Source organism: Siniperca chuatsi, linkage group LG7 (assembly GCF_020085105.1).
Source record: "Siniperca chuatsi isolate FFG_IHB_CAS linkage group LG7, ASM2008510v1, whole genome shotgun sequence".
In the NCBI taxonomy this organism is placed as follows: Eukaryota; Metazoa; Chordata; class Actinopteri; order Centrarchiformes; family Sinipercidae; genus Siniperca; species Siniperca chuatsi.
This window is the reverse complement of record NC_058048.1, coordinates 7837005-7858412: the sequence shown is the minus strand read 5'-3', so window position 1 is coordinate 7858412 and position 21408 is coordinate 7837005. Positions and strand designations below refer to the sequence as shown.

Here is a 21408-nt window from a genome sequence, read left to right as displayed (position 1 = left end):
GCTTTAAGTGTTGTCACCCCGCTCCTCTACCCCCACCTCACTCACTGCCACCTTTCTCTCTCCCCCTCTCCACTCTTCACATAGCACAGTGAATAGGCCCCTCTGTGCTCTGGAAGATTTAACTTGGGTTCTGTCTGTCGCTAACACTCTCTCTCCCTTGGCATCACTCTGAAATAGTGCAGCGGAGAAGCCCGCGTCATATTAAACAGGGTTTTTTCCACGCTGTGAGACCAAAGCTCAGCTGCACACACACTGTACAGGCTTCGAATTATAACAGAAGAGTGCAGTGGAAAGTCATTGTACGTGGGCTGTAAGTACTGTAAATAACACAAGATTAGAAACTAACAATGCCAGCGTTCCTCTGATGCACTACAGAGCAGACAGGCCATCTGGGCTCATTTACCTCCACATATAGATCAAATGGAGAATCCTCATTATGCATTCGTGGTTTCTTTTAATCCAGGGGAAGTTGAAAGCATGTATACACTTTTACAAGTATATCCTGCCATACCATCACACAGCTAAACGTAATCTTACTTGGTCAAGAACTGCTATAATCTTCTATCAGACAGGAGATGGGGACTCAGTGCCTTGCTCAAGGACACTTTAATAATAGTTGTGAAGGGAGGGGCAAGCCGTACTCATTAATTTACCTACCTAAATTTTCCTAGAGGATTCATACTGGCAACCTTCATGATTGTCACACTTCCTTAAAACGAACAGTTTGACATTTTGGGAAACACACTCACTCGCTTTCTTCCCAAGACTTAGATGAGAAGATCGATACCACGATGTGTGCGTGCTAAATATGAAGCTACAGCCAGAAGGTGACTGGAAACAGGGGGAAACAGCTAGCCTGGCTCTTTCCAAAGGTAACAAAACCCACCTACCACCACCTCCACAGCTCACTAACAAAAACCAAAGTGTAAGAACAACAGGTTGTGGTTTTACCGGGGCTAATGTGCCTGTTAGAAGCAATTTTCTAGTTTTTGATACTAATATTTGTTGCTTATAACGATACATCTAATGCTACTAATATACATTTTTGAAGTGTACATTTTGTAAATAATGTCAAATATTTGAATTCGTAAAGGAATAGACGGCTGGATTATCTTATGCAAATTTTACCAGTGGAGTAATGGAGGGAAGAGATTATTAATTATTTGGTTATTTTGTCATTCTGCCATGAATCTCACACTGAGACTGTGTTAAGCCTCTCTGTAGGTAGTCAACACTTTTTTGTAGTGCGTTCACACTGCAGAGGGAGGTATGGGGTTAAAAGCATTCAGTGTTGGATGTTCATGGTAGGTGCTAGGTGTAATTTGGGACAAACCATGTGAAAACAATTGACAAGCAGCAAACAAAGCAGTTGCTAAAAGCATGGAAAAGAATGTAGATCAAATCAGACCCTGAGGGAGGGATGTGGTGTTTCAGAGGCTTTTTTTTTAGCGTTTTTTGCATTGTACGTTGTTGTTGCATCTAAGCTTCAACAGCTAAAGAGGCTGAAATAGGTCATCACCAAAAAATAAATCAAGACACAAATGAGACCAAAAATGCAACCCTCGCAACTCAAAGTGACAGTTATTAGTTGCAATGAGTGCTCCAGTCGGAGTTGTGGCTGCTGAGAAAGACCCATTTCCACTTTCCTTGTTATCTGCTGGGAAAAAAGCCACTGAAGCAAAGAAATAAACTGCTGATCGCCAGGAAAACACACACACACACACACACGCATGGTCAAACACACCGAGAAAAACACAAATCGCTGCCTTCACACACGAGGGTTCACTAAACAGGAATTCAAATCCATTGCTCCAATCATTTATCAATCCAGATCAACATAATGCACAGCAAAAAAAACACATAAAATGCACACAAACAGACACATAGACTAAACAACAGGCCTATGTCTTTGCACTGTGAGCATGCTATTAGTGTATGTAGTAATGGAACCATATGAGGAAAAGGAGTGGCTGCATTTAACTAGCCTGCAGTAATCAGATAACTCCACTCAGCACATACTGAAGGCACTTAAGCATCAGACAGCAGAGTTGGAAGTGTGTGTGTGTGTGAGAGAGAGAGAGAGAGAAAGTGAAAGGGAGGATGACATGGACATAAAAATTATAATGAAAGTACATGTTCTGTGTTGCAGGTTCTGTGCAGACTGACATGATCACATCCAATGAGGAGTTTCTGCCACAAACTAAAGACAGCGGCCAGGGAACAAATGGTTTCCAGCGTCCCTGTTGGCTAATTCCCACTTTTCGCTCTCCCTTCTGTTCGGTCCATCTCTCTCTTGTTCTTTCATATTGTCGCTCTCTCTTTATCAGTTCTCCTGTAGCCTCAATCTTTCTCTCTGCCTCTCCTAATTTCTGATACACTCTCTTTCTCTCTCCCTCTCGGCTCCCTGCTCTGTCTCTAAAGCACTTCCTCTTGCCACCACTCATCTCTTTCCATCCTTCCTCTCTTCACCATCTTTTACGTACTTCAAATCTCATTATCATATTCTATTTCTTTAATTAATCCCACCACCACCCATTCTGTAGTCAATTTAAGGGTTTTAGTTGCAGGGTTTAGTTTCATTCATTAACACCCACACATACACACATATTACAAATGCACCGTACATACAAGCATAGTACCAATTGAACACTGTAAATCTTCTAAACACTATCAGCCAACGTGCAACATAAGCCTTTTTCACACACAGTTCCCAGTAAATTATATGGGATAACCTTTCAGGCACCGCTAGTGATTTTCACTATTCACACATGCAGCTTCATTAAGGAACATTTACGCCTTTTCGCACATGCCATAGCAATGCTTGAATAGATGGGGCAAGGGACAGTCCAGCAGATGGCGGTAATGCAACACTTATAGATGCCAACCGCCATAAAAGTCACCCGAAGAAGAAGATGGGAGAAGGCCAGATGTACGTGTACACGGCGACAATGGAACTGGAACTGTTCCAGACAGATGCCTATCAATTTCACCCTCTGCACAGACTCAGAGGAGCCCTTATTCTGAATCTGTCCACTTTCCAGACATTCTTGAAAAACTGAGCTTTGTTGCAAACAAAAGAACTTGTGGTGCTTGTTTATCAAATCACCCGCGAAAGCATTGGCAAGGAAGGAAACCATAAACTAGTCACAGATTCAAATACGTCATCGGCAGTTTCTTGTGATTGGTTAGCTCGCTCCACGTTAACGCGTCTTTTGTCAGACGGACGTAACCCTTTACGTGCTTGTCCCTGCGATGTTATTGCTTTCATTCACAACAAAGCCATACAGGCATTTTCCCTGAAATGTTACTAGGTCTTGAGGTGGGAAATTGGAGGTACCTTTCCTTGAATATCGTTCCCTGTTCCTGTTCACACATGACCCCATTCAGAGATAGACTGCATGTGTGAAAGGGGTTTTAGTAGTCATCTAAGAAAATAGTGCAGTTGTATACATATTCTGTGGTTTAAATTGTAACTTTTTGTGCTTGTACACTTTCTCTTTGAAGGCCCAACAATTTAAGTTTTCAAGAAGCAGCTGATTACAAACCAGAAATCCAGTCATGAACCAATAGAGGACTTCCTCTAAACTGGACAAGCCTCTGACCTGCAGTCTAATAAAGTGTCCAGAGGTTGGTGTGACTGGCTCTGAGGAAGCAATGTGGCTGCCGGCAGTAGCAGGGCCGGGGCTGGAAGTGGAGCCGCTTGTTTAGCAGACCCACCCTGACCAGCACAAAGTGGGGCAACGCCCTCCTCCACCACCAGCCAACCAATACAGCACCCTGATTGGCCAGCTGGATGACCTTTGATCCCCGTTTTTATTGTAATCTCAGCTGCGCCAACCCTCCCCCTTGTGTGTGTGTGTGTATGTGTGTGTGTGTGTGTGTGCGTGCGTGCATGCGCGCATGTGTGTGTGGACAACAAAAGACAGCCAAGTCCTAATGCAGCAATCAAAGCAGTGGAAGAGGGGAAATGGTCTAAGGGGAAATGGTGTGTGTGTGTGTGTGTGTGTGTGTGTACTGCTGTGTGGATGGGGGTGGTGCAATTATGTTCTAGTTGTGATGAGTGAGTTGCAACAGTGATTAGCTACATCAGAACCCATTTATGTCCAGCAACCCCTTGTTTTGGACTTCAAATTCTAGCACCTGTGTCTCTCTTCTAATCCCTAGACCAAACCTTGCCTTCCTCTAGCACCACCAAACATTGGCTTCTTCTAGCCCCAGCTTTAAACCAAACATTGTCTTCCTTTAACTCCCAGACCAAACGCAGCCTTTCACATGCCTCAGCTTCAGACTAAACCTAACCTTTCTCTGGGCTATCTAACCAAGCTTTGGACCAAACCTAGCCTTCCTTTAGCCCCAGTCTCCACACCAAATCTAGCCCCTCTAGCTCTAGCTTTAGCCCTAGCCATAGCCTAAAGCTAGCCTAATGTATCTCATGGTCCTGTCCAATAACCTCTAGCCCCAACTCCAGGCAGAACCTGGCCTTCCTCTAGCCCCAACTCTAAAACCTAGCCTCATGCTCCAGACCAAATCTAGCCTTAATGTAGCTCATGCTCCTGACCAATCCTCCAGCCTTTTCTCAAACCAAATTTAGTGCTTCACTAAGACCAATCCTAGGTCAAACCTAGCCCTCCAGCCTAGCTGTCTATGCAGGTGGTCTAGGGCTTGTGGGCTGAGACACCCTGCACCTACTCTCTTAATACACCCCATCTCTCTCTCTCTCAGAGGCAGTGGGTCAGATTAGACCAGCCCCTAACAGCATGACTGTCTGTCTGAGGAATGCCATGTCATGGAACAGATGGGGGTCCACAGACAATAGAGCCGCATGCATTTACTGGGCCTATATAGGAAGACATGTGCCAAGTGTGTAACTGAGTGTGTGTGTTTTAGCTGCAGTATCTAAGTCATTTGAATGCCACAATATTTTCCTCTCATGTTCTATGACTCTCCCATTGGTGTCAGGGAACAAGAAGTTTGGGAGAGATCGCAGTAAGCTGCAGCACAACAATGAATAAGGCCTGAAGAAGTTTGAGAATGATGCAACCAAATCCAAAAGACACAATTAACACACACAGCATGATGCAATGGAGAGAGACAGAGAGAATCCTGCAGACAGGTAGAAGTGTGGTGTTACATATTCAAAACTCAGGGCGCGTGTTTCAGTGGCCATGCCATCCTGGAGAAAATACCCACAAACACGCAAACCTATGAACAACACAACAATCAACTTGACTCTTTACAGCTCAATCGATATCACATGAACTCATTCCCACGCCAATAATGACGCAATAACCTAAATTCATGCCAATAAGCGGTGTCATAGGATCATAATAAGGAGCTATATTTCAAGAGTGGGCCTATAAAGTTACAGCTTGTTTTAATTATGGCATCATTGGAATAAGATAATACTTATATTGCGACTGTGCCGGTAGTTTTGTGTAAGAGCCGATCAGAGTCCTTCTAGAATATACTTGTTTCTCTCTCGTTATGGATTAGGGATGTAAACCGCTATCAAAGGCTGGAGCTGCCACATTTCATTCATTTCACACATATGGGCCCACTGGGGAGATCCATTTCCAAAAGCGTTGCAGTTGTATCCAAACATTAACCTATAATTAGGCTACATCGTAACTCACAAATCAAGGGCTCAATATGGTTTTGAGTGGATCGTGTACTTCTTGATTGCGGATTCATTCATTATAAAGACATTACCGGGTCTCCAGATAACCCTGGAAGTGTCAGTAAACAGGGATGCCAGATTGGACGGGAATCCGGTGAACTCACCCAAGAGAACGACGGATGATCGGCTCCCCGCTCCTCCTCTGTGTAAATCCAGGACACCGGACAGAAAGATATCATACACAAGAACAATGTGCAAATTGGTAATTTCACAAAATCTTCATCCGCACTGTGAAAGCGATGTATGGAGGCGATGTGGAGCCGCAAATCAACCTGGTCGCTACACGCACGCACGCACGCACACACTCTCACACACACACACACACAAAATGAAAAAGGTTTACAACAACGATTCAAGGGAGATTTCGGTGAAATTGGTGTATCTGTGGTAATCTCGGATGCTTTGGTTGTTGACTGTGCACTTGCTGGGCTGCTTCCCCCGGCTCCACCCGCTAACCCAGCCTTCCCAGTGCGCCCATTGGCACAGACGGCCGGACATGCAAATCCACTCTCCCCATTGATGTTTTCCAGAAAAGAAAAAAAAAAAAAAAAAAAGCAGGGTTCTGTTTCAGTCGCTCCACTGCGCCACCGTGCGGCATTTCAGCTACTGGGATAATGAGTGACTCCAATCATCCCTGTGGGGAGATTCTCCTTTTGCTTGTAGAGAGTTGCAGCTGCAGGCTTCAGGTCAGGTCTTCAGGCCATTACAGTGCGCAGATACAATAATAATAAGAAATACAGGTTAAACGCACTCTATTGAATAACGCCAAGCTTAGTGGTTCAGTAGACTATTAACTCATTGTCCAGCCTTAATATCACTTTACATTTAAGGTATGAATATAATGGAGTAATATATTATTATCTGAATTGTTCATATGTTATTTATTCAGTTAACTGTTCAGTTATATTCACTGCTAAATTTTATTTCTCAACATGAAGACCACAGGCATTTCCATTTAGAGATTTTGTTTCAAAACCCTGCACAGACTGAAATGTTGAATCCATGATTTTTTTTATTTTTTGTTGTTGGTCTAAAACTAGTCAATTTTAAAGCCCCCCTCCGCTCAGAAATGTGTCTTTTTGTCACTTCACTTGGATGTTTGAGCTTCACTGTGCAGAACGAGTTTGACATTAGAAGGCTGTTTTTACATTCATCTGCTGACGAGGGAATGTTTCTCTGTGCTCACTGTCAAGTATGCAACTTACACAAGTGCGATGTGGAAACTTGAAGCCTCTAGTGCACATACACTGGGAATTGACTTTTCAGTGAAGTAGGAGGTAGCTTGTGTCCAACAGTTCAACTTTTGTAATGAAAAATATTTGCATATTCATAAATTCTGGATTTTTCAATGAGAAAGAGTAGATGGGCTTCTAAAAAAAATGAACTAGTCAATTGAACTTTTTTGTGGAAAAAACGATTAGTCACAAAATATTTTATATGTCTTAAAACTGTATATATACTATATGTCTGGCGGGGATCTTTAATCATATTGAGTCTAAAAAATATACTGGAATCTGACTTATATATTATAAATATTCAGAAAATGGTTGTTTTTGAATTGTTGCATGTAAACTACTCTCAGGTTGCCAAAAAAATAAATAAATTCCCCAAAAATCCAAATGCCATGACTTCATTGTCCACAATGGTTGTTACAGCCCAGCTGATAATTATTATAGTGATACCATATGAGCTTAAAAAGTAATAAAATGAAATAAAAATGAAAAACAAGCACAACACAGTAAGGTTACTGTAACCAGTAAACATCCCCAGGGAATCCTAATAGCTGAAGACAGAAAACTAACAGTAAAGGTCTAACATATTAGAGCCAGTTCACCCTATATGACATAAACAATAAAAGCATACTGGGCAGACAGACTGCTAACTGTTACTTAATGTTCACACTGTGGTCACCGGTAGACCTTAACTGCAACATCACATTATTGCCAGTCCAGTGTTAGCCCTAATGAAGAGTCTGAGACTGGGGCCAAAAAGAGCCAATTCTCCTCCAATAAACTGAAGCCAGCTGCTGCTTACATGCAGAGAAACGCTCCAACTTTCCGTTGTGTGAAACTACAAGAGAAGAATGTGCTTTTTCTTCTCTAAGTATGTGCTGCAGTTATTAACTGTGGCTGATTCCCAAAACTCCGAAAAATAAACTGTGATTCTGATGTAGTGTATCAGAGCCGGCCTCACTGTAGGAACAGCTCGGTCCTGTAGTGATGTAATGGCTTAATTGAAGATAAAATAGACAGCATTGCCTTGAAACAGAAATAGTTCCTGGAAAAAAATAGACCCATCAATGCCACCATTAGCTCAAGTCTTACATTTTGAGCCAAAATGACTGCTTCATGATGCTTAACGGTCGATACAAGAACAGTTTAAGTGGAGAATGGTGTCAAACGTGGCCTCCAGTCAATGACATTTCCCAAAGAGGTCTAAAACTGAAAGGGAAAGATCAGAACTGAGTGAAGGACATCTTTGGCTTAGCCTCTTCTTGACACCTGCCAGTAAAGCTCAATTTGTGATACATGTAAATCTTTCACATATTTTATTTCATAAAAAAACAAAAACAATGCACAGCACACTGCCTTGTAGGTGACAGTACACATCTCTGTCATAAAGAAGTGTTCAAACACAAAAAAGGACTGACAGTATTTCCCATTATGGAGTTTTATGTCAAATATACTTTATAATGCAAGGCCATTACTCACTGGGATTACATTAGACGGTCTTCACTAAGTCCTCTGATAATCTGCTCATCTAGGTGTGCCAATCACTACATTTAGGAGAAAGCTTTATTTGCCAACTCATCATGCAGCACACAAAGTCCTTCTTACAAAAGAGAGCACTTGGCAGCATCAGCTAAGCAATGCAGGGTTTATTATGTGTCCTTTAGGACAGAAGATACCCATTCTCTTGGAAATATGGTGGACCTTGCTGTCAGAGTGAGTAGGAGTCAGAATTAATTAATTTTAGCCAGGCAAGCACAATGGAAATATACAGTACAACTTGCCTTTTGAGAAACTGCAAACAAAGCTGGCTTAAATGTACAGCATCACTGTGTAGTGTGTTTTCTGTGACAGAGAGATGTAACCTTTTTGCCAATTTGATCAAACACACACCCTAAACACTTAAAATGAATTAAATAATCCTCTCTTCAGTTATCATACAGATTTAATAAGTAATATAACCATTTGGGCTTAAGCATATTTTTGTTATGACACAATAATCAAATTCCATGTCATAGTTATTAAGTATTTATGTTTGTCTGTATATGAGCGTGAGAGCTTAGTCAAGCCTTGATGAGTCACTGAGTGACATGTTGGGGTGGGATCGCCCACATCATTATATCCTCTCACTGATGTCAGTGAACTGTAGCACTGAAAGGAGAAAGGCATAGAAACTCAAGCACATTCATGGTCCTCATTAGAGCGTGTTGCCATAGTCAGTTACATATTGGCATGGTATAAAGTCTTAGGTTAGTCTGATCCAGTGTCTCCACTTGTAGATTCAAGACTCCATCTTTTCTGTCCCTTTACTTAGCAGCCTACTCTGAAAAGGTCCTAGGCATATTTAGGCAGTAACCTTGTCCCTGAGCGTCTAAGCACTGGCCTGTGCTGCCTGCTCCACCTGCCTTCTCTGGCTGTAGGTGTTGTACACATCCAGGAACATGTCCCTGCACGATATGCGTGCATTCAGTTTGGAGCAGATGAGGAAGGAGCCGGCCATCTTGCGGTGGAGGGAGTACGTTTCCTCGGGCGGAGGCGTGAGGCGGTGGCGTAGCATGACAGGGATGAGGCTCTGGATGCGCTGGGTGGTGCTCTGGGTGCCAAAGTCAAAGGGCTCCGCAAATGCAAAGGCTTCGCCGAGGATCATCACCGCCTCCACGTGGGCATCCTCGAAGGCCTGGTAGGGAGCATGGAGGCATTACAATGGCTACCTGTGTGCATCAACTGAACTAAGATTTCAATATAGAAGCTGATAGCTGTAAAGTAGAACAGTATACTGTATGCTTACACAACACAAACAGACTTTATGCTGCATTTTTGAGTGTGTACACTCTGAGGTAGCCTGAGGAAATGTTTACTTGAGATGTTATGACCTAAAGTGCGCATTATATCTTATGTAGCCATACTGTATATACAACTCCATGGCATGGAGCCAGTGATTGGTTTGTCCGTTCTGGGCTACTGTAGAAATGTGGAAAGGGACCCGCTGCCTCTGTAGATAATAACGGCTTATTTTAAAGGTAATGAAAACACAACGATTCTTATTTTCAGGTGATTCTACACTAATAAAAACATACTTATCAATATTATATTCCATTTCTGCCAATAGCTCTTCTTAAATGTTACACACTGGACCTTTAAGACCGGCCCCTCCCTGTGCCCCAGCTAAAAGATGCTGCCTGTGAATTGTTTTACTGATAAAGTGGAGTCAATTAGAGCCTCTATTACCCAAAATGCTACTTACTTTGATGTCCTTCACCCGCTACAAGATCATTTTAACCAGTTTTATCTTGTTAATCTGTTAACATCTGGGCCCTGTTTGCTTTCTGTTTTTAACAGTTCCTTGTCTACTGGTTGTGTCCTTGATTATTTTAAAACTGCTTGTGTGAACCCACTACTAAAAAAAACCTGGGCTGGATCCCTCCCTCCCTCAAAACTATCGACCAATTTTCAAGTTACCTTTTATATCAAAAATTTTAGAAAAAATAGTGTCCGAATAATTTCTCTCTGCACTGGAAAATAACAACATTTAAGAAAAGTTTCAATCTTTCAGAAGTATCACAGCACTGAGAGTGCCCTGCTCTGATGATGACATGTGCTCAGTCCTTGTATTCCTGGACTTTAGCGTAGCCTTTGACACAGTCGACCATGGCATCCTGTTATGCAGACTGAGGCACTGGGTGGGGATATCTGGTACAGCCTTAGAATGGTTTTCATCGTACCTGTCGAATTGGAGGTTCTACGTCTCTGCGAACAACTATGTCTCTTCATTTTCCTGTTAAGTATGGTGTCCCTCAGGTGTCGGTTTTGGGACCAATTTTCTTTTCTTTATACATGCTTCCCCTTGGGCACATTATTCATAGACATGGTGTCAGTTTTCATTTTTATGCTGATGATATGCAGATGTACCTGCCCGTTATATCCACAGAACCTGGAATGCTGAGTTCACTTCACAACTGCTTCTGTGATGTCAAAAAATGTCCCTAACCCTAACAAAACAGATCCTTGTCATTGGGTCCCAGCACATGGCAAAACAAATTCTGCCATCTGCTGGTTCCCTATTGGAACACATTAAGCACACCACAAAGATTGTGCAATCGTGTTTTTATCATCTAAGACATACACCAAAAATACAATCTCTTAACTTTTAAAAGACACAGAGACCATTTTACATGCCTTCATCACATCACGCATGTATGAATGCAACAGCCTTTTTCCTTGCCTGAACCAAAAATCTATTGATCGACTCCAGACTGTACAGAACTCAGCTGCCAGGCTTTTAACCAGAACCAAGAAACGTGATGACATAACTCCTGCTTCAGCCTCTTTACACTGGCTCCAAGTAAGTTTTAGAATACATTTTAAGATTTTACTGATTACTTTTAAAGGCACTTCATGGCCTCTCTCCCTGCTATATCTCTGACCTCTTAGTACTGTACACGCCGCCATGTACTTTGAGATCCTTGGGCAGAGGTCTTTTGTCTGTTCCACACACCCGGCTGAAAACTAAAGGGGACAGAGCGTTTGCAGTCAGGACCCCGAGGCTTTGGGACAGCCTGCCCGAGGAAATCAGGTCAGCTGAGTCAGCGATCTCTTTTAAGTCCCTTCTTAAAACATAATTTTATCAGAGAGCCTTTCCTGATTATACTTCAGTTTTAATTTTCTTTTAACTGTCTTTTACTTACTACTTTTCCTTGTTTTTTATCTGTTTTCTTCTAAAACCAGTTGGTTTTATGACGTGTGTTGTATTTTGCTGCCTTTTTGAAGCACTTTATAACATGGAGTGCTCTATAAATAAAGATTATTATTATTATTATATTATTACAGAGGTAAGAAGAGACACAAATAAATGAGACAGAGGAGAATAAACCATATCAAAAATAAATGAGCACAGCAGCAGAGACTAAAATACCTTACCTTGGCCTCGAAGCCTGTCAGGAATTTCAGGTCCTTCGATTTGGAAAGAACAGTGGCTCGATCACCCACGGAAGCTGCATGCACCACCTGAACATGCAACACACACACACACACGGACAAAATTATGATATGGATTTGGTAATCATGTTTATTTAAAGAGCTCCACTTAAAGGCACCGACAGATTGAAGTAGCTGCAAGTTGGGGAATGTGTGCACATGCATGTAATTGTGATCGTTTTTCCTCGACTGTTTAGCCGAAGACTTGAGTGCTTAATTATTCATAGAAATGTTGTTGCATAAATCATGTTGTGTGGGTCACTGGTGGATATCGTATAATTTTAGATTCATCATACTTGTATGTAGTCATCTGTGAATGATTCTGGGTAGCTTCTGCACGCTCCAAAGTCCAACAGAACAACCTACAGATAAGATGAAATTGTTATGCATCTGCTGCATATGATGATTTTTTGGAACAATTAAATATTTGGTCAACATGGCATCCCTTTCTTTCATTCAATTAATTTACAACTTCACCTTGTTGGTGTCTGAGTTATAGAAGAAGTTGGCCCAGTTTGGATCTGTCTGCATGAACCTGAACTCAAACAGCTCCCTGAGACACAACTGGAGGATGTTGAAACAGATCTGGAGACGGAAGGAGAGGAGAGGTAGGTGTTTACTGCCATGCTGTTATTATCAATGTGATGTTTTCATGCTATAGCTTTTGTTATGGTCTGGTACATAAAATCTATTTCATATATCTTATTCTATTCTGTGTAGATTTCTCATGGTACTTGGTACAGTGCACTGCCACACACTCACCACGTCCAAAGATGCTGACTTACCGTAGGTCACCCTATAAACTGCATACATCTCAACTGTAAAATGCATATTTTGACACACAGTCTAATTTTCACTGATGCTGTCCTTTTCACACTGGGTAAAATGTTGAAGTCCTGCTGTATAATTTGCCAGCAAGTAACTTGTTTCTATGGGAGTTAATGAATAATGTATCAGCTCAGTTCTGCACTTGTCACATTATGGCATATGCCATGTATGTTAAAAATAAAAGTGATATACATTATGCTTCCTTTCATCAACACGGGGTGGAATACAGAATACAGCTTTAATTGGTTCCTACAATTAGAGATCCAGACTGTGATAGGCTAGATCTTTCAGCCACATAGTATCCTATGCAGCGTTCTCACCATGGCCCTTATGTAAAATCCCATGATCTTTCTTTCACTTTCCATTAATTGATAGATTCCAGCACTTTTATTACTTGAAACTGATTTATCATTGCTGGTTTGATATAGCTTTGGTGAAGAGAAAACAAAATTGAGCATCACCACCCAATACCATAACAATATTTGATACTGTCGCCTGATCAAGAACATTCTGCTATAGTTCATTCATTCATAGTATCATTTGTAAAAACTTTTGAAATACCTCAAATGGCCATATAATTAACCAAATTCCTTGACTTTCCCTGTCTCCAGTGCACCACTCACACATTTCAATGACATTGAGGAAATTCCATGACAAATGGGATCCATGTACTTGTTGAGTCAACCCATACCTGGTTCCTGGTCTCCTGATCCAGGTCTACACAGCGGTCCAGTGGGACTCCCTGTACCAGCTCCATGGCCAGCACCTTGTGGCCTGACAGCTCATCAATAACCTCAGGGACTTGGAAAAACTCATTTCCCTCCAGCAGGGACCTGGAGGCCAGACACAAATGGTCCGAAAAAAACAACAACAAAGACAACCCATTCATGAGGAGTGCTTTGTGCATTTGCAGAATATGTAGAATATATGTGAAATCAGTTAGAAAACGAACGTGCACATAGAGATAGTGAACAATGACTAAATGACTTAATATAATGTCTGTATAAGTCAACTAAATATACTACCTAGAAATGTAGCTCTAACATTGTAATTGTGACAACAATATTAATTATATTTAATAATAATATAGTCAGTAGTATTAGTAGTAGGGGTAGAGTACCCCTACAAACTACATAAATGTATAAAAAGAAATACAAAAAATAAATCTGTAGTACAAATCCTAAAAGTACAAAGCTTTGAATCATAATCAGGACCAACATATCAAAAGAAGAGACAGATTTTTCAATAAAATCAAAGGAGAGCTATATACAGTCTCTGTGCAATATATATGCAGTAGCAAATATTTAGTGAAACGTCCATCTAATAATAGAGTAACCATCCTGAAACTTCATAGCTAACCCTGGTGTGGTTTCTATTCTGTGCAATTACATGGTATGTAACGGCTCACCGGTGGGCTTCAGTGTAGGAGGCTTTATGGTTCAATACGCCACATAAAACTTACCTGAACTTCTTGGCACACTCTGCCTCCCTCTTGTAGTCACACTCCCATGCCAGCTCCCTCTGAAGAACCTCTAAGCTGCTGTCAGCAAACAGACCTGTGGAAAAATAAACAGTGCAAAACTCAGCAGGGAAAACTAAAGAAAACATACAGACTTGGTCATCTTTAAACACAACAACATGGTTTCTGCAAATGAGCGTGAAAACAATTCTCATGGTGTATGTGAGACTGAAATGGTGTACATCATCGTATACAAAATAAAACTGTGTAATCATTGGTTATGATAAATAATTTAATGTTTTTGACTGAAACGTGTAGGATTGGGCATAATAAGGAAACAAGTAACATGATGCAGACGTCCTCATTGTCACTCAGTAACAACTGTGTCACCTAGGTTTGACCTGCAACTATAGCACCACCCCATGGTCTAAGCTGTAATAGTAAAAATGCTGGAATGAAAGAGAACAGAACAAATCAATGGGAGATGCATATATAGTCACCTCCCAGTAAAATGATGGGGGGCAGTCAAATGAGGACAACAGCAGCTGTTTCAAGATAAAAATAACTGAATTTGGATTTCTTATCCTCAATATGGTGTTTTCTAGGGGTGTAACGAGATCTTGTGCCACGAGAGACATCGGCATATTCACTGCAGCTGATATGAGGCCATTTTCTGTAGTTCATGCGTGCACAATTATAAAACATTTCAAAATGCACCTGCATTGTTTTGAAACTCAGTCAAATAAAAGGCTATTTTTCAAGTCATATATTTCATCATTGAAGTTTTCTTAAAAGTAATGTTAAAATATCGTCTCGTTCTAGTGAACCCAATATCGTGTATCGTCTCGTCTCGTCTCGTGAGCTGAGTGTATCGCCACACCCCTAGTGTTATCACCAAAGCTGCAGAATCAAAGTAACTTACACAGAGGAACAATAGTTCACGCATGTGCTTAAATTCTACGTCATAAAACTACTAAATGGTAAGACTTTGAAGACATGTGTGTCACTAAGTAATGAATGTACCTGCAACAATATGACAACTGCCAGAGCCGTTTATATTTAGTAAATATATGCCTTTGACTTAAAAAAAATTGCTGTATTTTTATAATTACTATATGTATCAGGAGTCTTGAGTGGATAAAACAAACACTAAAACAAATATTGATGTAGGTGTTACCTTCTGGCAGGACCACGCTCATTTTCAGAACTGACATCAGGTTGTTTATGTCACTGTGGATGCTCTCTGCCACTCCGGGGTACTGGGAGGAATATGGGAATAACAGACGGAATCAATGCAGACAGAGAAAGACAGAGGTTGTTCAGGGAGACAGAAACAGAGTGTGTATGAATACCTGGATCTTCATGGCAATTTCTCTACCATCTTTTAACACCCCATGATGCACCTGGCCAATGGAAGCTGCAGCAAACGGTTTGTCTTCGAAGGATGATAGCTTCTCTCGCCAGCCTGGCCCCAGTTCTTCCTCGAGAGCTTTCTACACAATCAGACCCACACAAAAAAAGTTCTTACTCTAAGGCAAGCCTTAAAAACACATATTTGGTCACACATTTGGTCAAACTCTCTTTTGTGCAACCTCATCTTGTCAGAAACACACACTGCAGCACTTTCCTTTGAGGTTTTAGAAACATTTACTGCTAATCCACTAGATGACCAAGGAGGGTCAGTTCATGCTTACATGCATCTGCCAAGTAGGCATGAAGTCTGCGCTCTGCCGGACCCTTTCAAAGATCTTCTGCAGCTGGGGGTTAATGAAGGAGTTATCTGAAGAAAAAATAATGAGAAGTTGTGAGAACAAAATATTTCACTGCCTAGAGATCCTCTGCGACTGTGAGGACATCTGAACACCATTTTGCAGTGATGCGGTTGCTAAAGTGTGTACCTTGAATGCTGAGCATCTGTCCTATCTTGAGTGCAGCCCCACGGACCTTGCACAATGTGTTGACTATTCTCTCAGCATTGGCCTCTGACAGGAGAGGAGTGTCTAACAGGGCACTCCTGTCTATAAAACAGACAGCGCGTACACAGACAGGAGAAGTATTAGCAGTGATATGAAGCACAGCATATTAGAAGTACAAAAGCATAAACAAGAGCAATTTGTCTTAGCAATTATCTTATTTTATCTTAGCTAGTGCTGCATGTCAATAAGTTAACTCCAGCCCTTACTAGCCAATTGTAGAAACAGGGGCAGTGGTGCATCATTAAACACTGTTCATTTAACACATATTAAAGCCTCTCTTGAAGTTCCTGTTAACAGCTTTGATTTAATGCCTGTCCAGTGCCTGGCAGGTGCTGACACATGAGAAACTTCTCCAGGGCCGACCAGCTGTCCGTCTGTCTGCTGGATCTGCCAAGTGTGCGCTGGATCAAACGCTATTTTACAGGATGGCAGAAAACAGGAGAGGAGAAGAGAATATTTTTACCTCCTTTTTGTTTGCCTCCAAATGACTGTTTTGCAGCTTCTGCAATGGCACCAATCCCGAGTCCTACTGCGAGTCCTGCAGCAGGGAGACGGAGACACAAGTGAGTTTAAATTTAGGCCCACTTAACAGATGCTTGAGGGAAGCGCTAATTTGACACAGCTGCTGCTGCTAGTTGAAGAGTGAAATGATATTTAATGTCTGGTATCTTTTGCAAAACATTTAAGAGTTTTTAAATTCTGACATTACTACTCATTGCTGTTGAGGAAATGCTAAAGCATTCACTTTTCTTTATAAACACGGAAGGCCCTTGGACAACAGTTGTGAATAAGAATATACTGTATATATATATTACTTGTTACTTGTATTTGAAATATATATATATATATATATATATATATATATATATATATATATATATATATATATATATATATATATATATATATACACAGTGGTGTGAAAAAGTGTTTCCCCCTTCCTGATTTCTTATTTTTTTGCATGTTTGTCACACTTAAATGTTTCAGATCAAACAAATTTAAATATTAGTCAAAGATAACACAAGTAAACACAAAATGCAGTTTTTAAATGAAGGTTGTTATTATTAAGGGAAAATAAAATCCAAACCTACATGGCCCTGTGTGAAAAAGTGATTATTAGTATTATTATTATTATTATTATTATTATTATTAAATTATGTGCTATGAAGCACTGATAATGCTGGAACATTTAAAACAAAATATACCATTTTTACAGAGCAACACTGAACAGCCCAGCTTATACTACAAAAAGTATTCATACTTTTGTTACATTTATCAGCAGAGTTATGTCATTGACCTCACCTTATGATATTTTCAATGCACTGTCAGTGTTGGTATAATAAGGTTAAAATATTGTCTTGAAGATTTGTCCCCTGATGACTGACAAAGGAAGTCTGAACATTGTACACTGTATGTGTGTAATTACTGCCCTATATGCACTGTATTTCCAGCAGACTGTAAGCTTATGTGTTTCATAAGCTAAACATTTTATTGTACACAGTCTTATTTCTCCTGCTGTGCTTGGATCCATGTGACAACCTGGAGTGGAATGAGAAGAATTCTCTATTGGACAAAAGTGTATGGACAATGTATCTTGCCAAATATGATGTGCACAAAAAGGAAAAAAGTATATTGTTCTTACCCCCAAAATTAACTAGTCTGCTGATTCTTGTGGCGGGCACCTTCCTCTCTCTGGCACGGTCACTCAGCTGAGGGAAGACATACCAGATAATAAAAACAATGAATACATTCATTTGAAATCAAAGCTGTTGATGATTATTGACATGTGTGTCAACATGTGTGTATAAGACAAAACCTGGCTTAGCTTGACCTATACTTATTTTATCTGGCCTTGATAAAAAAATGTTTTAACGAATTCTATTGGCCAGTGACAACTGATTATTTCTGAATATGCAACATTTCTTTTCCATTTATGCATATTGCTTCTACCAAAGTCATCACCGTGCCCTATCTGAACAATCACTTACATGACAAGATAAAATGTTTGAATGTAAAGTCATATAATGACCATCTCGTCATCACAGCATCTGTCTCTTAGGTACAAGCCTGCTCATCAAAATAACCCATAAAGATTAGACACTAAAAAAAATAAAATTTAAAAAAAAACTGAATAATTCGCTCTGATGGACTTCACAGGTATAAACAGCTTCATAAATAACATAATCTGCAATAACACATATTGCTTCTTTTTTTTTCATTAAATCAAAGTTAGTCTGCAGATCAAGACCTTCAACCAACCTTCTGTCTGACAGGTTTGACCAAGGCCTGCTTGGCCTCCCTGGCTTTCTTGATGTCCTCTGGTGTGAGTCTGGCCACCACCGTGTCGTGGACAGACCTGGTCTGGTAGTAGTACCGGTGGAGGCTGGGGGTCGTGTGGAGGAAGCGAGCGCTCTGTCCCGGCCAGCCCGACCCTGCAGGAGCTACCCCTGGAGGAGGAGGAACTCCTATGTTAGTGAGCGGAGAGGGCAATGTTTCAGTGAATACATGACGTGAACATGAGGGAACCATTATGTGACTCTTTTGAAGTCTTATCATATTGGCCTGTGTGTCTGGTCAGTTCATGTATGAGAAAAAAACAAACAATATGTGAAGAAAAATGTGAGACTTGACTTTTTTTGTATACGACAGAACTCTAGAGTTTTCAAGCACTTGAATATTCAAAGGCAAAATACTTACAAAAAGTTAGTACTTAAAGTGGAAATAATAAGGATACATTCACATTGTATACATGCTATCAGATTTCCATTATTCACTTTCTTTTCCAAGTCTTGAAGATGTTTTTATGACAAATCTTTTCAAAAATTGCAACACTGGAAAAGGCCTGATGACATTAAAATATTTTTATATAAAAACTCTTTAGTGCCAATTACTTAGTGTATGTCAACTCCTGTACATGTTAACATGCTGGTATTGACAATACCTGTTGGCATCTCTGCTGCAGATCCAGCTTCTGTTTGGCTTTGATCCGGAGCATCAGGGGGGAACTCTGACCCCACAGCCCATTTGGCTGCTTCATCAGGGTCCATATTCTCCCAACCCTCCGCATCCGGAAACACATCCTCCTTTACTGACTGTTGTGAGTTGGACAAGTAAATTAGCCAAATAATTACTATATGTACATATAACTTGGGCTGCATTTAACTGTTGTTTTTTCATCATCAATTAATCTATCAATTATTGTTTTAAATAATTATTTTTGTGCAGATAATGTCAAAAGCCCATCACAAGTTCCCAAAGCCCAATGTGATGGATTCAAGGTCTATGCAGGAATCCTTACCGGATTGCTGCTGCCCATAAAGGTGCCCACCAGTCCGTCCACCACATCCTGAGCAACTTTGACCCCTGCTCCCATGGAGGAGTTGCAGACCATTAATCGGAGCTGTTCTCCCTGGGTGGTGACGAGGGCAGAACCCACCTTACCTGCTCCACGCAGCACCTGCAGGACTTCTGATAGCATCACTTCATATACAGAGAGGTGGAGAGAGAGGAGGGAGTCAAGTTACATGGCGTAAGATGGTAAGAGTGACAGTGTAAAGGAAAATGATAAAAGTAGGCTACATAAAGTACCAGAAACACCCACCACACTTATTAACCCAAAAAACAAATGCTTGCAAGATAATACATCTATGAATATATGTAATGTAACGTGACAGATCAATGTAAAGACTCCTGGGACAAAAATGTATTTTGTTCTTGACCCTGCTAGATGGTTTAACCTTGGATGAGATTGGCTGCCCATGTTTCAAGACATGCTAATGTGTCATAACACGTGTCGCCACAGTGACCCGCAGTCTTGTAAATACAAATTTACAACACATTTACAGAATTAAAGATAACAAAAATTATACACTCTCGGCTACGTTAGCTAGCTCATGTATCATAGTTAGTGTTAACCATGTTGTGTAACGTCAGCATCTTGTGACTGAAGCTTGAAATCACAAGCTAACGTTAGCTATTATCCACATCCAAACATCAATATCCTACTATCCAAAAGTTTATTCTTCCACATGAAAAAAATACGTTATTGAATGACACATTCTGCTGTTAACAAATTAAGTGACTCACTTTTCCTAAAGCTGCGTTATCCAGGGTTTTCTCTGTGACTGTCCTCATCCACACTGTCTGCTTGGACAGTCTATTTTGCAACGATTCAACACCCGGAAGTTCAAATTTGACTGACTTGAACGGGCACCAACCACATTCCGACTTTTCAGAAGAAGGCGGAACTCAGAGGCCATGAAAGGAGGGATTTATTCCTTTAGCAAATAGCAGTGCCGAACACTAGATGATGGACGTGTTGAGCAGGACTGTTGGTCCAATTACAGTCAACATAAGGCGGGCCTAAAATGAAACAACGTCTAATGAGAGTTAAGGGGATGTTGTCGTTTTGGAGGATGCCTACATGCACGTGCAGCAAGGTACAGTTACCAAACAAGAGAGGAGAAGTACTGTACAGATGTTTTCTAAGCGGTAATATGCAATTACACATTTCAGCGACAATTCAGCGACAATTCAGACACTATGTTCAAAATGTTTTATCTGTTGTCTACATGTTCCTTTCAGGCCACCCTCTGCTATAAGATGTAGACTTACTAAAAAATCTGCAGCATTTGTGTATGAAAGAGAAGAAAAGGAATGCAAAGAAAAATCAAGGAAACATGTTTGTCCAGTATGTATTTTAACAATGTACCAGCTGTAATGGTCTATTGAGCAAGTGTTCAGTGGAGCCCCCATTTAAAAAGCCGGCATATACTGTAGATCTACTATGCATTACATAACACTCACTAAGTTTTGATACTTTGTATAAACTAGATTTGTTTGTCTCACAATACAATTTATGATTAAATCTTAATTTCATTTATGAATAGTTTGGCGCACACTCAGTTAATTGGTGGGGCTGTCATGCCTGCAGATCCCAATCAGGAATGCTATGCAGAAGAAACAAGTAACTTGTCAAAAAAAAAAAAATGCTGTGAAAATACTGTCGCAATGATAGACTTTTTAAATTACAGAAATTACTGTTAAACAAAAAACAGTCACTGCACAATGATAATTTAAAGTTGTCAGTAATGCACACTGAACAATAGACAATAATTAATTGTCAAATCCCAGCATATTTTATATCCTCCACTTACTGGAAGAATAGTCAGTTATTTGATACCAAATTGTAAAGTGGTCATAACTAATTATTTTTTTGATTACAACTTGCTTGGAATAATTCATTTGGACAAAAGTCAGACATTT

At 40.5% G+C, this 21408-nt stretch overlaps 2 protein-coding genes and 1 long non-coding RNA gene across 4 annotated transcripts in view; 1 reads left to right on the top strand and 2 right to left on the bottom strand.

Annotated features, from left to right (window-relative positions):
• Positions 1–6181, bottom strand: part of numbl (NUMB like endocytic adaptor protein) — a 62731-nt gene extending 56550 nt beyond the window's left edge. The window contains exon 1 of the mRNA XM_044201322.1: positions 5782–6181. The gene's annotated coding sequence lies outside the window, so the exon portion shown is untranslated. The remainder of the gene's footprint in view (positions 1–5781) is intronic.
• Positions 6182–8208: 2027 nt separating this feature from the next.
• coq8b (coenzyme Q8B) lies at positions 8209–20382 on the bottom strand. 2 transcript variants are annotated; one of them, XM_044201316.1, is made up of 16 exons: positions 20230–20382; positions 19442–19623; positions 19085–19235; positions 18403–18608; positions 17786–17852; positions 16607–16681; positions 16066–16185; positions 15862–15947; positions 15520–15660; positions 15345–15426; positions 14171–14264; positions 13400–13541; positions 12358–12465; positions 12177–12242; positions 11824–11910; positions 8209–9583 (listed from the first exon to the last, which is right to left on the bottom strand). In XM_044201316.1, coding segments are annotated over exons 1-16 (1914 nt in total). In that variant the 5' UTR covers positions 20231–20382; the 3' UTR covers positions 8209–9277. The 2 variants fall into 2 exon arrangements, with proteins under 2 accessions (XP_044057251.1, XP_044057252.1); XM_044201317.1 differs by having other exon boundaries at positions 18403–18590.
• Positions 12378–13447, top strand: LOC122878507. The gene is made up of 3 exons (XR_006378501.1): positions 12378–12488; positions 12601–12666; positions 13320–13447. It is a non-coding gene; the product is annotated as an uncharacterized LOC122878507 (long non-coding RNA).
• Positions 20383–21408: the final 1026 nt, after the last annotated feature.

Excerpts from the sequence above, each read along its gene's own strand:
- coq8b (XM_044201316.1), bottom strand. Across the intron at positions 18,609-19,084 it reads TGCAGCAGAGATGCCAACAG|GAGTTCCTCCTCCTCCAGGG; the intron begins GTATTGTCAATA and ends TCACTAACATAG. Across the intron at positions 13,542-14,170 it reads GAGTGTGCCAAGAAGTTCAG|GTCCCTGCTGGAGGGAAATG; the intron begins GTAAGTTTTATG and ends TCTGGCCTCCAG.